Source organism: Fulmarus glacialis, unplaced genomic scaffold, assembly GCF_000690835.1.
Source record: "Fulmarus glacialis isolate BGI_N327 unplaced genomic scaffold, ASM69083v1 scaffold5382, whole genome shotgun sequence".
Classification (NCBI taxonomy): domain Eukaryota; kingdom Metazoa; phylum Chordata; class Aves; order Procellariiformes; family Procellariidae; genus Fulmarus; species Fulmarus glacialis.
Window position 1 is genome coordinate 45,909 of NW_009195834.1, and position 18,564 is coordinate 64,472.

The 18,564-nt window shown below is 41.1% G+C and overlaps 1 protein-coding gene across 1 annotated transcript in view; it reads left to right on the forward strand.

Moving 5' to 3' along the window:
• Positions 1–18,564, forward strand: part of GRAMD4 (GRAM domain containing 4) — a 51,230-nt gene that overhangs the window by 21,101 nt on the left and 11,565 nt on the right. Inside the window, exons 3-10 of the mRNA XM_009588219.1 lie at positions 331–451; positions 8,575–8,636; positions 10,730–10,862; positions 11,345–11,370; positions 13,416–13,507; positions 15,076–15,167; positions 16,213–16,261; positions 17,111–17,182. Of these exons, the coding sequence (XP_009586514.1) occupies positions 331–451; positions 8,575–8,636; positions 10,730–10,862; positions 11,345–11,370; positions 13,416–13,507; positions 15,076–15,167; positions 16,213–16,261; positions 17,111–17,182 (647 nt within the window). The remainder of the gene's footprint in view (positions 1–330; positions 452–8,574; positions 8,637–10,729; positions 10,863–11,344; positions 11,371–13,415; positions 13,508–15,075; positions 15,168–16,212; positions 16,262–17,110; positions 17,183–18,564) is intronic.

Sequence of the window (18,564 nt, forward strand, 5' to 3'; positions counted from 1 at the left end):
TTCTTTGGGGAACGAAGGGTACATCACGTTGTATTTAGATAAAGGTAGCTTGTACCAAGGGCTTATTTTTGATACATTGCATCTTGAAAAGAAAAGTTTAAAGTTTTTTTTTTCCTTGCTTAAACAATTGTAACTAAACATTTTCTGCATGATACAGCTGTGTGCTTTTTATGAAGTCTTTCTAGCCCTTGATTACTTGTTTTTTCTGGTGAATATATTTGGTATAGCAGAGATAAAAAAACCCCACCTAATCTGTCATAATTAGGTTTTAATTTTCTTATGGAAATACTTCAGGGTAACTAAATCTTTTTCTTCTCCCTTAATTAACAGAGGAGGAGCTCAGGAAGCTGAGAGAAGAAACAAATGCTGAAACGTTAAGGCAGGAGCTAGAAAAGGAACGGCAGAGGAGATTAGAACTAGAACAAAAAGTCAATGAAGTACTTAAAGCAAGGTAAGAGAAATATCTAAAGCAAGGTAAGATAAATATCTTCATTGTAAAGCTGAAAGCCACTTGAGATCTCTGACTGTCTCTGAGGAGCTCTGGTGAAAGCATCCATTTCCAGCCTAGGTTTTCTTAAAATAAATTAGTAGCTCAGAGAGAGAGAAGCTGTCTATGTTTTCCTGTAAAAGTACATCTTGTACACCCACATACACCTGAATTACTTGACCGTACATACTGCCCTAACTACAGAGGTGCCCTGATGCTTGTCTAGTTGGGACATTCATTTCACCTTCTCTGATGCCCTCCCTCTGGGATGTCACCTGGAGCTATCAGCGTGCACTGTGTGCTACTGAATGCCAGACCCTTTGCAATGCCATTGCATATGCTTTGCCTTGTCAAAACCTGTGTCATCTCCAGACTGCCCAGTCCTTGTTACTCCTGTTCTAGCAGCAGCAAGGACATCCCAGTACCACAGCACAACCCTAAATGTGTGGGAATGACTGGAGTTTGAGCCTTCCTTGCTGTTGCAGTGACAAATGGAAACATGCCTCCCTATACCCCTAAGTCCTTTCAGCCTTGAAGACATCCACCTCGATGATGCAAAGCATCACATTTGATGTTGTCTCTCCTTAGTCTGCCTAGCTGCGTGGACTTCAGATCTTGAAACCATAGCAGCTGCTTGGTGGCCTTGTTGGTCTAGACCATTTGCATACGTAGCTGCCTGTGTTACCGTACTGAGCAGTAGCTAAGAGTACTTGGCTGAGCAGTAGGATCTGTGGTTCACCATCAGCTACTGTCACCAGGAGATAGTGCAGGCTGAGTTGGTAATCGCATGTGATAAGCACTGCCAGTTACTTAGAGGTGACAAGCAAGAACGAACAGGCAAAACTTTTTGCTTGGATATGGGGTTTCCCAATGCCATACAAACTCTTCCCAACCTGCTGCTTCCATCTGTACTCATCCTGACCTTTCTGGTCAGGCCAGCAGTCCACTGGTATTCTGTAGCAATGGAAATACAAGCCATTTATAGGAAACATGTGAGCCTAGTTGCTTTCTGCGGTCTGTTTACCTCCTACTCCTATAGAATCATAGAATTATTTAGGTTGGAAAAGACCTCTAAGATCATTGAGTCCAACCATAAACCTAACACTGCCAAGTCCACCATTAAGTCATGTCCCTAAGTGCCATGTCTACACGTCTTTTAAATACCTCCAGGGATGGTGATTCAACCACTTCCCTGGGCAGCCTGTTCCAAGGCTTGACCACTCTTTCAGTAAAGAAATTTTTCCTAATGTCCAGTCTAAACCTCCCCTGGCACAACTTGAGGCCATTTCCTCTTGTCCTATCACTTGTTTCTTGGGAAAAGAGACCAACCCCCACCTCGCTACAACCTCCTTTCAGGTAGTTGTAGAGCGCGATGAGGTCTCCCCTCAGCTTCCTTTTCTCCAGACTAAACAGCCCCAGTTCCCTCAGCCGCTCCTAATAAGCATCCACAAACACTGTATTTAGGGGTATCAGAAGGTACATTGCTGCCTTTTCACTTCAGTATCTGTTTGCAGACCTGTTATCCATGGATTTATTTAACCCACTCTTGAAAGTGCTGGAGCTATCTACCACTGGAAGCTACGGAGGCAGTATGTTACAGAAGTCCACTCTTGACTCTAAAGCAGCAATTTATTTTCTTTCCTTTTTAACAGATATCTTAGTGGTTTCAAGAAGTACCCCATAGTTACGGAATTGTGAGATTTGGTGAAAACTGTTCAGCATTTAGCTTATTTACCAGCCTTGATCAGTCCTTTCCTCTTTACTCTTCTCCTCTCCAGACTGAAGAGTTCCAGCTTTTCCAGTGTCTCCTTAAGAGTACTCCATCCCTTTCATCGCTTCAGTTGCCATTCTTTAACTGCTGTGTCTTAAGACGAAGAGGCTGAGTTCGTGCAGTATTCAAACTGTGGGTTTGCCAAGGCCTTATATAGAAGATAAATTAGGCCTTTCCTCTTATCCTCAGTACCTGGTACAGTGGGGTTTTTTTGGCTGATGTTTCACACTGGTGCTTTTCCAAAATCACTGGTTCCGTGCAAGATCGGTCCATGTGCAGTCTTGACCTGAGCTACCAAGTTGCACGCTTGGAAGAGGCTCTGTGAGGTCCTTGTGCAGGAATCTTGTTCCCAAGCTAGCCCCGTGACCATGCACTGGGAAGGTGATCTGGATGACTCTGATCCGGGGGTTTTTTTGGTGATGTTTTACAGTTGCTCTTACAGCTGGGAAGTGGCAGTGCATTTTTATTGCCTATGCTGGTTGGCCTGGCTGTATGCACATGTAACTTCTATTTTGTGTCTAGACTAATGTTGCCTGGTTGAGTGGGCTACTGGGGACAGTGGAAGAGGACAGACTTGGACCCGTCCCCGTGCTGCAAGTACCTGTTAGCTCCATGACAGCAGTACAAAGCAAAGAGTATTGTTTTCTGGTATTGGTAGATAAAGCTGACGCTTCAGGATACCATCTGTCTCTGACTTCCTGCCTTGAAGAAGTCATTTGAGATGCAAATTCCACATGCTTGTCTTTAAGCACAGTACAGGTTGTACCATTAATGCTGGTGTAGGCCTTTAGGCTTTCTCCCGAGAGCAGATGTGCCTGGGCTTTAGGTCACGCGCCGGAGAAGGGGGAGAGTGATCCCATCGTTGCTGGGAGTCCTGGAGAAGGATGAGGAGCCGCCTTCCTCTGCAGGAAGGTGCCCATCATCCTGCTCTATTTCAGAGTAATGAGGATGGCCCAGGGTCTGATATGGCCCACTGCGCCTTATGAGTACATGTGTTTTACGGAAAAAAGAGTTTGAAGGTCTTTGTTTATCAATATTAGTGTCAACATCTGTGTCTTGTTGGATTGTGGACAACAGCAAATCTCTAGCAGGCGTGCCATTGCTAAATTAAGGTAGCATGACCTGTCTGCTTCAATGCTGTATTCCCATTTAAATATCCTGAGGATTACACTAGCCCTTTTAGCTTGGGTATTGCACTTGGGGATTACATTCAGCCAATTATCCCCTTTATCCGAGTCTTTTTCTAACTAGCCTTGCTAATATTCCAACCTTTTTGGGACAGTTAGATATATGTAAGATGACAACAAAAAAAGACTTTGAAGACTTTCCCAGTTTCTACCCAGAAGAAGAAAAATCAGGTTGCCGATGGTTTTTCCTTAACTTGTGCTCCATTGTGTGAAATTCTTTTTCACTGCTTTTTATCTTTTTGCGCTTCGCTGTAGACGTTTTAAAATACTTTTATTAGGACTACAAGTGAGGTGTTGGCTGACACAATCAAATACATAATAGGCCAAATTTACGCCTGATGGGAACTTAATTTTATTAAGCGGAGTTACCGCAGAAAGTCATCTCTGCTTATGTCAACAAAACCAAATTTGCCCTGCTGCTCAGTTAGCTAGTTTTTCGTATGATCTTTAAATAGACATGCATATAAACATGTTTGCATGTACTCTCCTTTTTACTTACAGAAGTGAACTACTAATAAAAACCAAATCATGCTGGGATGTTAAGAAGGGAGGAATTATTTTAATAGTTGTATTTGTGAAGTAGATCAATACATGTAGCTATATAAATACATGCTGCAAAGTGTTCAGCAAAGAGAAAACCATGAGCCAATAATCCAGCTTTTTATTATTTGGGGTTTTTTTAGTGAAGAACATGGGCTTCTTTCATTGAATTGTTCACAGGCAAGAGGGAGGAGTGGAAGAAGAGGATACTTAGCGGTTTTGTTTGTCATGGTGCTCATTGTCTGTATGTCTGAGTATTCAGAAACATGGTGGCCTCAGCTGAAGTTTTCATAGACGCACTTTGGGACAGCCCAGCATTTGGTACAACAGCTGAAGCTCATGACATTTTGCTAGTGGAACAATGCATAAATAATTTGGAATAGTCTCTGTGAGCACTGCTTATTTGGTGTAAATTGTGGGCTGTTGCTGCCTTACTTTACAAATTGTGAGCTAGCTCCATCACACAGAAAAGAAAAAAAATTAACAAAAAAAGTAGTTTTGCAACAACACCTACCAACAAGCTGTGACTTATGCAAACCTTTTTATTAGTATCATTGTGAGCTATTTTTAAGAGGAGAAAATAGACAATGCTTCTGCATAAGCCACTATTCCTTCTGTACCACTTATCTTGGTTAACTCTTTCTGGCCCCTTGTTAAATGACATCATCTTCCACACATGCGATGTTTTAAGCGTAGCTGAATTTGTCTGTTGAGAAGATGCCTCAGCTTGAGATTGCTCTGGAGGCTGGAAGCTTCCCTCCTGGAAGGATCCCTGTCATGCTGGAACTCCACACAGGTAGCAAGAACTTGAGACCCGGGAAAAAGTTTCTCACCCGGCTGCTGTGCTGGGATTGCTGACATACATACATGATTGCTGACACACCCAGTTGGCTGAACTTTGTGCATGCCTTTGTTTTTAACTTAGTAGATTTGGTGACAGGCTGCTGCTTGTAGAGTAGCTCCCGTCAAGAGTTTTGTGTTTTGTTTTTTTTTTTCCTGCCCTGAGCATTTAGATCTTGTACAATTTTGGGTTGATGATATTTCTTCTGAAACCTTTTCTTTTGTTTCTGAAACTACCGGTTTAGGACACTAGCCATGTAAAATGTGGGAGTATCCGGTGAGGAGGACAAAGGCTTCTGAAATGGTTGGTGTATTTTAATAGGAAGGAGATGCAAAACACATGAAAATGTTTTAACTCGGTTTTGTGATGGCTGTTCAGGCTAAGAAGCCATGTATACTGGAATGATTAGTCTTTAAACTAGGCTGTGAAAATACTTCCTTTATGCGTATTTTTGCATTTCTGAGGTTTAAGGTGCTTTTGATGGAAGTGCATACACATTCACGTTGCTTTGAGCACTAAGGAAGATGTAACAGCCTTGACTGTCTTCCACAACAGCTGTCAAAAGAATGATGATGGGTTGCTTGTGAACTCAGTACTCAGAGTCAGCCTGTTGCTTTTAATATGTCTGAGAACATCCCGGCAGCGACTGGACCTGTTGTGTGCAGTGAGTCCACTCTTCACACGGTTGTTGGGGAGAGTCTGTGGGTTCACACATGCCTCAACTGCAACTGAGTTCAAGGCCAAAGATGCACAAAACCAAAATATTTAGTTAAGGTAAATGGCCTTCAGTGTCAAGGCTCCCTTAACTTTTGTGTCATACTTGCAGCTATAAAAATAATCCTTTGGTGCTATTCTGTGGGGCAGCATCGAGTGGACGCTACATCAGTGTGTGCTGGTCATTTTTGAATACTACACGTCTACTGGTCATGAACAGCTCTAACAGTCATGCTTCCCTGACTTCGGTTTATATTAAAAAAAAAAAAAAAAAATTGGCACATTTGTGTTTGTCTTTTCCATTGGCTGTAGTTGCTCTTATCTGTTTTAAGAGCCTGTGCTTTTAAATGGGTGCAATCTCTAGTTGCATAAACACGACCTAGCTTCAGGTTGGGGATCTGTTGGGGTTACCAGTCACACCCTTTTTTTCTGGGTGGAAAGCGTGGTCCCAGAGGAATTCATGTTTTCTTTGGTGCAGGCTGCAGTTAGGAAGCCCGCATAGAAACATAGCCTTTTGCGTTGTTCTGGGGACCGTTTGTGTTTTCCAGGCTTTTAACTGATGCCTGGCATGAAGAGTGGTTCAGAAACTGTAGGAAAGTGGACCACCCCTCCGTCAGCGGTCTTGATGTACTGGCTGGTTCAACATGACCTGGTTTTGGGATTGAGCTTCCCAGTGGGTGTGCAAGCCAAAACAATGAATTCTGAGCTTCCTGGCCCAAATCTGTCTGAAGTGGCTAATTATAACCTGATTCACAGGTGCAGTAATGAGCTGTCATTAACCTGATGATTCGTAAAGGTCAGGTTCTTCATGGGGAAGGAGTAACAGGCAGATGGCAAGTAAGACATTGCCAAAAAAAAGAAACAAAAAAGCACCAAGAAGGGCCAAAGCCAAACCATCATGTGCTCCTGATGGTGCCCAGTGAGGCTGCTATCCAGAACTGCTTCTTCATGAGGTTTTCTGGATTTTTTCCCAAGAAACATGGGCAGTAATGACGCTGTGCTGCTTCTGAAAATATATCCCAGCATGTCAAAGGAAGACCCAGCCTGCAGCTGGTGGTGGTGGGATCCCATCTTGGTGCTGTCACTGGAGCCGTTCAGGTGTGACACCCCCCAGTGCCTTCACACGACTGGAGCGGGTTGAGTAGCTGGGTCCCGCCTGTGTGAACCTGCTTGTGAATGACTACCTCCTTTCTTGCAAAACGTGCCTTCAGCTTCAGTGAAACATGGTGGGAGCGACAGATTGAGGATGAAAATGCCTACCTCTATGGTGTAACTGTCTGATGTGCTAATAGAGGAAAACAAGACACTGTGATATAGTAGTTTGTGCAAAATTGATCACGTTAATTGCTGTTTGTCTTTAGAGAGACAGAGCTGGAAATGGAGGTGATGCAAGGAGGTGGGAGAAAGAGTAAGGAGAGGAGGACGTTTTAGGTGGGGAACCCCTGGTTTGTATAGAAACTGAAGAAGAATAGCACAGAAAGCAAAATTAAAGTTTAGCTAGAAAAAATAAACTGGTGGAATTTCAGGTGGCTTTTGAAAAGAAGAGTTGCCGCAAATACAGAAAAGTCCTGAAGAGACGTGAAAACAAGTGGCTTTGAAAGCAGAAACCATCAAATTCAGCTATTGCACACTGATAGATGTCCAGTTATATTTTTAAATCAGTAAATTATTTCTAAATGTTCCTTTTAGAAATGAACGAGGATGTGGAAAGCTCGTTAACTATGGGGAGTGCTTAGGAAGGAAGGGAGGTAATTAGTTCTGCAGTTTCTCTGTCACACTTGTTCAGACTGCACAAATTCGTAATGGCCTTTTCCGTGTGCAGACAGTACAGCAAGATCCTTCACTGATGTACTTTCTAGAGGAACAGCAAGAAAGAGAGCTATATATCCGCCTATATTGCTGCAATCTGCCCAGTACAGTGGGATCCCTCTTCCCACTCTCCATTTGCTGACCAGTGTCCCACTTGGTTCCCTTCCTGAGGAGCGAAAGATGAAGGGACCATTTGAAAGCACCTATATGGTCTCATAATGAAATCGCACGACCGACATGTTTTTGTTTCAAGCAGTGATCTTTTCAGTCATACAACTCCCTGTCAAGTAAAGCTTGCTGTGGCTGGTGTTATGTTGTCAAAGCTGCTGCTTCATTAGAGAAATCTTTCTGTAGGATATCTGCATGGATGGCTGAAGACTTTTGGACTGAAGCCTGAAGTGTTCTCAAGACAGGTTGGCAGTTGGAGGCTGTGGATAGTGCAAATGTAATTTTAAGCCTTGCACACATGTAGAATGGCAAAAGCATTTGTGTTTTCCAAAATCTGTTCACTTTTCATGGATGAGAATATTATTCTTGACTTGTTTTGAAATACGAGACCAATTATGCCTGCTGCTTGCCATATATTTTTAGAACATTTTTCTCTCCGTTTTTCAGACCATTATTTAAATTTTGCAAGTTTTTAAAAAGATATTTTTAAAATTGCTTGGTATCTCTGCATTTCAAGAGCTTACAACATAACATTTTAAATAATTCTTGACACCTGTTCCTCTCATTGTGAAGATGAGTGGTGTTTGACTCTAGTAATGATGGCAGAATTCAAGGTTCATGCATTAAACTGTGGTTTTGTTCTAGTACTGTGTCAGCTTGCAATATGGAATCCGTTTTCATTTATTACTGTGGGAAAAGTCGGGGCTCTGAAGAGTTTTCCTGGCAGGCGTTGCAGTAAATATACAACACAAAGGCATAAGTAATGCGACAAATTTGATACTAAATTATTTAGTAGTTGTAAGATGAAATTGAGCTGTCGGTGACAGGAAATGGCTAAACCACACTTCTCCTTCCAGTGGATGGTATTTCCCTGGATCCTAAGTGCAATGTGCCATGAGTGTTTTGAATCTTGTGAAAGGGCATAAGTTTCGTTTTCTCTTGTCATAGTTGTATTATCTCAGCTATGGAAACTGTGGAGGTTCCAGTGCTCCCTTTACCTAAAAGGGAAAAAATTCTTCATCTGTAGCATTTCACATTGTTTGCGTTTTCTTTGTAGGACGGAAGAGGTGCCTGCAGCTCAGCAACCTGCAAAGCCACAGACGCAAGCCAATGGAACAGGTAATCTTGGTCAGATCTCTACTAGAAGTTTGATTCAGGCAGACTTTTTTACCCCTTCTGTTTGATCATTAGAAGATCAAACCTTGCTGAAAAACTTGCTGAATCCTTAAGCAGGCTTCTGAAGAAGCCGAATATGAAAGACCATTTGAGCGGCTTCTTACCTCTCTGTACATGATTCTGCATTTACTTTTTGTAGTTGGAAAAACTTACTGAAACTTGCAGGCTTCTGAAGAAGCCGAATATGAAAGACCATTTGAGCGGCTTCTTACCTCTCTGTACATGATTCTGCATTTACTTTTTGTAGTTGACTCTGCACGCCTGAGCAAGGAATTTATTTTGTATTGTAAAGCCTTTAGGAATGTAATGAAACCTGTTGCCTGCCTTCATCATTCTTGCATGCCTTGCTGATCCTTGACTTACCAGAAAACAGGTGTAATACATAGAAAAGATGTTCTATTTTGTTCTCAACTGCAAAAGCTCTGTTATGCCATTAACCATATTGCTTCTTCCTTTTTTTAAAAGAAAAGACATTCTGGAGAGGAATAAGCTTAAGAGTTACTAATTCTTTTGGACATCTCCACAGTCGTCTACATTTCTCAAGCCGCTGCTTATCATGAATTCAATAATACAGTGATTTCTGAAAGAACTAAGGCAACAGGCAGATTCTCAATATTTCAGTACACTTAAGCTTTCCTCCCCACACCTCTTGATTGAGACAACCGCTTAGGCTTTTAAATCTGCGGATTAAATTTGAAGTTGCTCCTCCTGTTCTCCCATAATGTCAATACTTTCTGTTAAGTGAACTACAGCCTGGTCTTTTTTTCTGTCTTGTATGTTCAAAATTTCTTTCTCAGTACTATCTGAAGTATTAGCATGTGAGAAGCTACTTCCTATTTTTTTATTTTCAAATATAAGTGTTGTCTCAGCTGTAAACTGCCACTAAATTCTGTTTTTCTAGGTATCACTGCCATTCATTAATAAATAGTTTGATTCTATTTTCTGAGCACCCGTTGCTTTTTCTCACATGCTTAAAAGCACCATTTTGGCTATTGTAGTTGGCTGATTAATCTTTCATGCTTCTGTTTAATCATATCTTAATTTTATGGAGTTCTGTACTAGGATTGGTCCTGGAATAGTTGTGATCAGTGTCCTCTTTGTGACATTGCTGTATTGACCTACCTTTCCAAAGAACAGTCAGTCTATTCCTTCTAGACAGTGATTTTCTGAGTTACAGGTAAAGCAAAAGGTGATTGTTTTGTTCTGACCTGCACTGCCTTAAGGCTTTTACCCTTATATTATTTCCATATACCCATATATTTATGTTAATTTTTTCCACTGAAACTGACATACAGAAAGTGTGCATCGCTTCATTACTTTGCCATATAAGACTTTCCAGGCAGTATTATGACTATAATATTCCATATATAGAAAGTGGCATATACAGCATAGTTTCTGTAGCCTGGCTTTGGAAAAAAAAAAAGTGCACATTTATATATACACACACACGCGCGCGCGCACACACACACACACAAAACCTTTACAGCCTATAAATGGTTGGAAAGTGGTAGTAAAATTCTTGCAGAATCTTGCTTAAGTTTCCATCTCCCTTTCCTGTCAAATTCATGTGGCTGCAAAGTGGTTGTCCTGCTCTCTGCTCAGGAGTGCTTTGCTTTACACTTGCTTTTCTGGAGGTGACCCTTCAGCACAATAGGAGCGCTGAGATTTACGTCAGTCTTTTGTTTACAGGAACCTCTTAACCAGAAAATGTTTTTACAATGTTCGCTAAAAATTCTTGTTTGTTAGGATGTTTAAGTAATCTCTCTGCTTCTGGTAATAAGATGCTTCCATGTGCTGTACTTAGAGCAAAGCAGGAGTCACCTTTAGTCCTATTTTACCAGCTTAGGGCAGTCAAGGTTCCTGTGCAATGGCAGAAGTAAACTGCATAGTGAGTTTCCGTGAAGAGTGTTGGTGTAGGACAGGAAAGCTGTACAGAGTCTGCTTCCCAGCGAAGCCTGGTGTGTGGGAACAGGGGCAGGCTTTGTATGAAGACGTCGTCTAGTATTATCCTGATACTTAGTGCTTCTTTTTTATAGATAAGCGTAGTCACACAGTCTGTTCAAGACTCCAGAAGTGGTTTTGTGACAAATTTGGGGAGTATGTTGAGGACTTCAGATTTCAGCCAGAAGAGAATACAGTGGAAACAGAAGAGCCACTTAGTGCTAGAAGGTAAATCTCTAACGTGATTATGAGAAGTTGTTGGCTTCTTTACAAGTCGCTTTTTTTCCCTCTTTTCGTGTTTTTACAACCTTTTACATGGTTTAAGCAAGTGTTTGCATAACAACTAATAAAACTGAAAGTACAGAACCATCTCAAAAGGTTTGTGAATGCTTTGGCCAAAACATGAAATTTGAAGTTTATCTGCTGTCTGAGGTAGAATGAGAGTTATATTATTTACCAGGTTCCATCACATGCCTCTTGAAAACTGTGGAGAAAGTCTTAGTTAGGCTGGAGAGCTTTTACATTTCAATTTTTGATATGATGCAAGGTAGGCTGTATTAGTTACTAGAAACACTTTCATAACAGGCAAGAACAAAGCTTTATGCACAAACATCTAATTTATAACTGTGAGCAGTATTTCAGGGACCAAATGGACACAACTGTGCATTACTTGCCTATTTAACAAGTTGCTTTTATCCATTATTTTTCAGGTTGACTGAAAATATGAGAAGATTAAGTAAGTACTTAGCAGTATTTTATTTTCTGGAAGTAAAAATAGTTCTTAGCAACCCTGTTGGGAGGATTGCTGCATTTTAAAATACAGTGTTTTGAAACACTTCTGCCAGTTCATAGGCAGAAATGATTCTGAAATCCTGAATTAGTGTTTGGAGTGCAAAGTAACTTAGAGGAGCAGTGGTAGAAGCTTGCCTTTAATCTTGAATGACATAGGGTATCTCTGAACTAAAAATGTAATGTTAGTTAAAATGTGTAAACATGTGATGAATGAGAACAGAGTATTTGTCCAATGGTAATAGTGTTCAGACACTTACGCCTGAGCTACTTGTAGTTCACTTGCTAGGCTATTAGCTTATGCTTTCAAAGAAGGAGGGGTTGGACGATGCATACCCTGAGCGTGTCTTGCATTTCTTTGTCTTGGATAGCTGATAAGTTGTTTTGGAAGGTGGAGAATGCAAGATGGCAGGTTAAACAAAGTAGTTAAGCCCTCCAGAAGTTCTGTGCAGCAAAGAATTGCTAGCCTGGGAAAAAAAAAAGACTGATTTGTGCTCCAAATTGTAGGGGCGAAGGTGAAGTTGAAATAAGGGTCTGTAATGTCCATGTAACGTCAGTTTTGTTCTTCTTATTCTAATACTGGTATTCATTCTAGTTTCTTTTGGGAGAATACTTGTGACCTGTTCTCTGTGGTGGATGTGCATTGCCTTCAGAATAGCTTTAAAAAAAAGCAGTATTAAGCTTAAGCTTTGAATGATTCTTAACTTCCACTAGGTGAGCTACAAAATCTAGATCCCTGTTGTCCAGGGGTGCCTGACAACCACCTGGAGCTCCCTTGGTTGCTCTCAAGACCTCTGTTGTTGTCAGCGGTTTCCAGGTGTTGACCTTCCCTGCAGGTTCGGTGTAGAATGGTGGAGCAGAACTTGAGTCCATGACCTCCTCCAGTGCCTTGAGTGTGCCCCTCCACTTACTTCATCTGCTGCTTTGGTTGTCCCACTGATGCTCAAGGAAATCTAGTCCTAGTTGTTTAATTACTTCCCATAGGGAATGTATCAAGGATAGCTGAATTTCAAGCCAAACAAACTAGGACAGCAAGTCATAGGCTGCCTCGAGGAAAGCTTTTAAAGTTGTGAGCTGTACTGCAAATGCGGGTGGGTACTCCTGGGGCCCCCAAGAGTCTTTAGTCTTCTCAGCAGGGAAGGCAAAACCGGTGGGTTCCAGCAGAGGAAGCAAAGGTCTTCTTGCAGCAGCTCTCACCCGTTTTCTTGTGTCCCCTAGCTAGTTTGCCCAAGTGGTAAAAGGCCCTAGAGGAGTAGGAAGGACAAAGGAAAAGTGTTTTTTAGGGAGCTGAGGAAGAGCTCCTCTTGCTGTCTCTGGCTGACTGGGCATCTGCGCGTGGGAGTGACGCCTCTCCCAGCACAGGTTTGTCTCCCGTGCAGCGACAGCAAGAGCAAAGGTCTGCAGAGGTGGGAGACAAACATCCTCAGGCAGCAAGGTCCTGTGTCTCTTGGCTTAGGAAGAGTAAGCAGCAAAGTGCTACCAATGGATAGATTCCTGCAGAAACGTAGCCAAGAGAGATATAGCCTGGTTTTAAGCTAGCTTGGTCAAGCAGCAGCAAGTTGTTCCTTGGTGGCTTGGAGTCCAGTCAGGCTGGTTTACCTTATTTTAAAGTGGGATGAACTGACCTGTGCGGAGGTCTTTGACGTTGTATGAACAGGGCTCAGAACAGACTGCTATCAGCATCCAGGGTACCCTTGTAAAGGACATTGATTCCGCGCCCCCCCCCCCCCACCCCGCCCCTTCCCCTTCTATATTTAAGAGTTTAGACATAACCTTTGTCTTGAATAACACTAGTTTTTGAAAATGCATTCCTTAACTAATTATTCAGTTACACTGATGGATTTTGTTTTTCTTAATTTGGATAAGCCTTTTTATCATTACATGTCTTGAATATTCCTATTAATTTTCTAATTTGGTTGGTTGTCATTTACAAGTTAATTAACCACTGCCAGCTAATTCTAACAGTTGTGTTTTTTCTCCGCTTCTGTTTAGAGAGAGGTGCCAAACCTGTTACTAATTTTGTGAAGAATCTTTCTGCCTTATCAGACTGGTATTCTATCTACACTTCTGCTATTGCCTTTATTGTAAGTTATCCTATTCCTCCAGGAGTAGTAAGAACTTTTAAAATGTATTATTTACTGAAATTCATTGAAACTGCCATATCCGAGTAGGGGTTGTGCTACAGTTTAAGTCAAATCAAATAGTGTGATTTCATTTAACACAAAGTACCAGTAACTGTCACTTCAGTTATATTTCAAAGCCACTTAAATTGTTATTCTGGGTTTATTGTAGCATAGTTCTGTAACTCTTAAAAGAACTTAAAACGATCTGGGCATTGTTCTCTCGTTTCTTGTTTCCTGTGTCCCAGTCCTGTAATTTGATGGTTACTTCAGCCTCTGCAAAATCTCTTGTCTAGGGCTGAAATGCTGATAGTGGCTATGTTTGATAAGAAGCTATCGTTCACCATCAGTGTTCTTTGCCATTCTTTAGGATCGTACTTACTGATAAGAGACAAAATGCCTTGATTTGATTATCATTTAATGTCTGTGAGCTAAATTCAAGCATTCCCATGCTATGTAAGGAGGTTTGCATGCCACAAAGTGACATAACTATTTAGTGGAGTTTTGATTTGTTTTCCTTCTAGTTGTTAATTAAATGATCTAAATTGTTTTGGTCACAGTGTAAATGAAATATTGTGATATCGAAGGAAATTATTACCGGTAGTTGTAGCTGAATGAACCTGTTTGGTGAAAATGTCACACACTTTTTCATTAAATGACGCCTCTCTGCAAGTTATAGAGCCCTATTTAATGCTACTTTGCACAGCACAGCTGAAGGAATATTGAGGAGGAGACTTCCCCCTTACAGTGCCCTGTGTCTGTCCCTTCTAGTAATCTACTGATTTTTCTCTTGCCTGTCCTGACAAACCCATTCTTCAGATAAAAGCTGAAAGAAGGAACTTCAGCTGTGGTTCAGAAAGCTTCGGGACTTCGGAGCCAGAGCGATGCTTCATTTTGGGGTTATCAGTAAAGAACCTAACGTCTCTCGGCAGGGAGGATGTAGTCCCTTTATTTTCAGAAGCTGGGAGAGGGACAGAATACCTTTTGAAACACTTTGTGTTTGTACTCGTTAGGTAGAATAAAACCTGTTTTCCTGCAATCTTTTTAAGCTTGGTAAAAATATGGGATTTAATTGACCTGAAATAATAGAGTGAGAGTTTATGCTGTTACCCTGTATGGGGCTAATTGTTACAACTCTTGCTTCAACTGCCCTAGGTGAGGTTAGACCATATCACGGTTACATAGCAGATTCACAGACTTAAGCATTTACTTCTTCTTTTTCCTACGTCTTCATGTAATTGCAGTGTTGGAAATACTCAATACTCTCTCTCTCAAGCAGCTGAGAACTAGTTAAGTGTCATCTCCGGATGGTTCAATCTTAGTTTCAACTTTACATTCACGAATACAGTGCTGTTGTCAGTCATGGTGTGGCTAAAATTTATTAATTTTTATGACCTGAGTTCCATGATTCTGAACTCAGTAGTACAGTGGGAAACGATATTTCATGCAAGTCACTGTACCCCAGTTTATAATCCACATCTCTCTTTTTCTCTTTTTTTTTCTTTTTTTTTTTTTTTTTCCTTAATCTGCAGATTTACATGAATGCTGTATGGCATGGCTGGGCCATTCCTATGTTCTTATTTTTAGCAATTTTGAGGTTGTCCCTAAATTACCTCATAGCCAGGTATTTACTTAAATACTAGATTATGCTCCTATAATGCTTTGCTTGAAAGATGTTTTATTATTCTTGCACTGAGTTGTAAACTGTTACTTTTTCTAACGTTGTGAGTTAAGTCTAACAAAGTGAAATTCACACTCTAGTATCCTTAATTTCATTGCTCAATTTCTATAATTTTTGACTATTCTAAGGAATTATCTTCGTATCCTGTGACTTGAGTCATCGTAAATGATGCTGCATGTTCTCAGACAAATCCCTCAGCACGTTAAAATTGTAAAATAAAATTCTGCAGCATTCAGAGTAGTTGGAGAACGTCACCTTAAGTATTGAAGCCTGCTGCTTTTCCCTGGAGAGAATTTTCACCTAGGCCTAAAATTGCAGTTTTGCCTTTTTCAGTAGCTCTTGGCATACTTTATCCAAAGTATCTTCCATTTGTAAATTCAGTTTCTATTAAAAATTAAGACATTTAAAAAAATTTACATTTTCTGTACTGGGAGGATCTTTTTAAAATGCTGTTTTAGGCTGATGGTGTTTTCCCCCATAAGATGGTAGAGAGGACCTTAATGTCCTTAAATGACCTTAAATTTTAAAATAATTTTCTGACTTCTTAATTGATACTTACTGTCTGACACTCTATTCTTTGAAAATTGCTGGTAGCAAATAGGCTCCTGAATAAGTTGGTGTGATTTTGTTCTCATTAAAAAACAAGAAAAAATATTCCTAATTATTTATTCTGTGCACACAGTTCACTTTTGTGGTAAAACCCATAAGCAGTGATTCTGTGTAGTATCTACCTACCTAATATTTTATTTTATTTTTGTAGATGTATATACCTTTAAAGCTGTCTATGGTTGGCCAATGTATATACCTTTAAAGTTGTCTATGGCTTTTGTTATGCTGTGTGTTCTTCATTAATTTGGGGATTATTTTATTATTTTTTTAAGCCATAGTGCTTATTGCAGAAAACTACTTTTTAACCTCTTACAAATAATCCGTGTTGGCAGGTGAAGAAGAAGTACTTGCTCTCTTTAACTATTTCCATAACTTCTAGGGGTTGGAGAATACAGTGGAGCATTGTGCCTGAAGTTTCTGAACCCGTGGTAGGTCTTTGATCGGGTTGACCTGTATGCCTATGTTAAAAGTTGCACCTTTAAAACCTTCCTCAGCATTTATGGGGGTAGTTGTGAAAGGAAGGAAGAGTGATGTGCAAAGAAAGACACTACAACCTTTTTCTTTTTCTTGCAATTTAGAAATCTTCACTAACAGCACTCTTAGGTTTGGGTATTTCACCCTAAAATATTCCAAACTTGAATCACATTTCTGGAATCAATGTTAATATGCCAGCTTGGGACAAATTAGATCCTGTGGGATCTTCAAGAAGCCTTGCATTCTGTTTTCTTTGTAACATTTTGAAATTAATGTTTGCATACCCTGCTTTAAGCAGGAAGGATTTTAAGTGTTAATGTAAGGTTTTGAATTCCAAACCTTTCACTAAGACTTAGTGAGGCCTTGCTTCCAGGATAATTTTGTTACTCTTAAAAGGCCAATAATCTATTTAAATAAATAAATTTAAAAGTTCTAGATGTAAAACTTCTATCAAAAATGACATTTCTGTGCTAGACCAGAAATAGATCAGTTTAAGTGTGTGGTCATAGACTGAAAGTCATTGTAACTGTGCTGCTCTAAAGACTTAACTATGTCTTTCACAGCCTCATATTAATATGTTTGCATATACCGTGGTGGAAAAGCATTGAGAACTAAAGATAACCAGCAATGAAAGACATAAACAGTAGATCTGAAACAAGGGATGAACTTGGTACATTTAGAGACTGTTTAAAGGGAGAGGACTATTGCCAAGAATGTTGAGGGGTCGCCTTGTCAGAGGAGTTTTGTAAAATACCAATTTCAGCTGAGCTGAAAATTAATGGTTTGTCTCTTTCTTGCCCAAGGAACCCCCAAAAGAGGACCTGACCGTGTCTGAAAAGTTTCAGCTTGTTCTAGATGTGGCTCAGAAGGCTCAGGTACTGTGCTGCTCTTGGACCTCTCCAGCTGCTTCCTTAGAAACAAGGAGGTTCATAGTCTAAGTGGTGAAAGGAAATTGTTACGCAGCATGTGAAAACAAACACTCAAACAAGCAATATTTTTCTTGCATAGGGATCTTTACCTAATAGCAATAGAGATCTCAGTAAGATTCCGGGAGCTTCTGAAATGGCACAGTGCTTCAGAGGACTGGTTGAGCTTCTCCAGTCACAGCTCTGAGTGTTGGTCTGGAGGGGAACAGAAGCAGCTTCTGACAGTTTTTCCACACATGAGCCTCTGATAATGTAGATCAGGTGGCAAATTTTACCAATGTAGTGGAGCGTGGATCCATATCCCAAATCTGCTAGTTGCAAAACTGGTGTAGGAGACTCTATTCCTTCAAGATTTAGCTGAAGGCTACTGTCTGTTTAGCTGTGTTAATTCAACAGTTTGTACAGCGTCTCTGAAATAGCATGTTTTAAACACCACCACCCACCCCGCCGCAGCCCTGAAATCTGCTGCTTGTGTGGGAGGGGGTGAAGGAAGGTTTTCTCCCAGCTCCATCAGTTTGATGAGCTACCCTAGCAGCTGAGTGACTCCACCATCCAGTTGAACTGCAGCCTTGTGCCATGTCTAACAATGTGCCACTGCTGAAGTAGCTTACCTTTCTCCTGCCAACTGTGTACGCCCATCTCCTTACTTCTGGTGGTGGTGAATATGTTTATATGAACACCTTTGGAAGTTTATTGGGAAGTTGAAATTTACAGGTGCTGTGACAGCAGGGCTTGGTCAGAGAAGATGGCTGTTGTGGTTTAACCCCAACCGGCAACTAAGCCCCATGCAGCCGCTCGCTCACTCCCCCCCGGTGGGATGGGGGAGAGAATCAGAAGAGTAAAAGTGAGAAAACTCATGGGTTGAGATAAAGACAGTTTAATAGGGAAAGCAAAAACCGTGTGCACAAGTAGAAGCAAAACAAGGCATTCATTCACTACTTCCCATGGGCAGGCAGGTGTTCAGCCATCTCCAGGAAAGCAGGGCTCATCATGTGTAACGGTGATTTGGGAAGACAAACGCCATCACTCCAAACGTCCCTTCCTTCCTTTTTCCTCCCCCAGCTTTATATGCTGAGCATGACGTCTTATGGTGTGGAATATCCCTTTGGTCAGTTGGGGTCAGCTGTCCTGGCTGTGTCCCCTCCCAGCTTCTTGTGCCCCCCCAGCCTACTTGCTGGTGGGGTGGGGTGAGAGGCAGAAGAGGCCTTGACTCTGTGTAAGCACTGCTCAGCAGGAACTAAAACATCCCTGTATTATCCATGCTGTTTTCAGCACAAATCCAAAACATAGCCTCATACTAGCTACTATGAAGAAAATTACATCTATCCCAG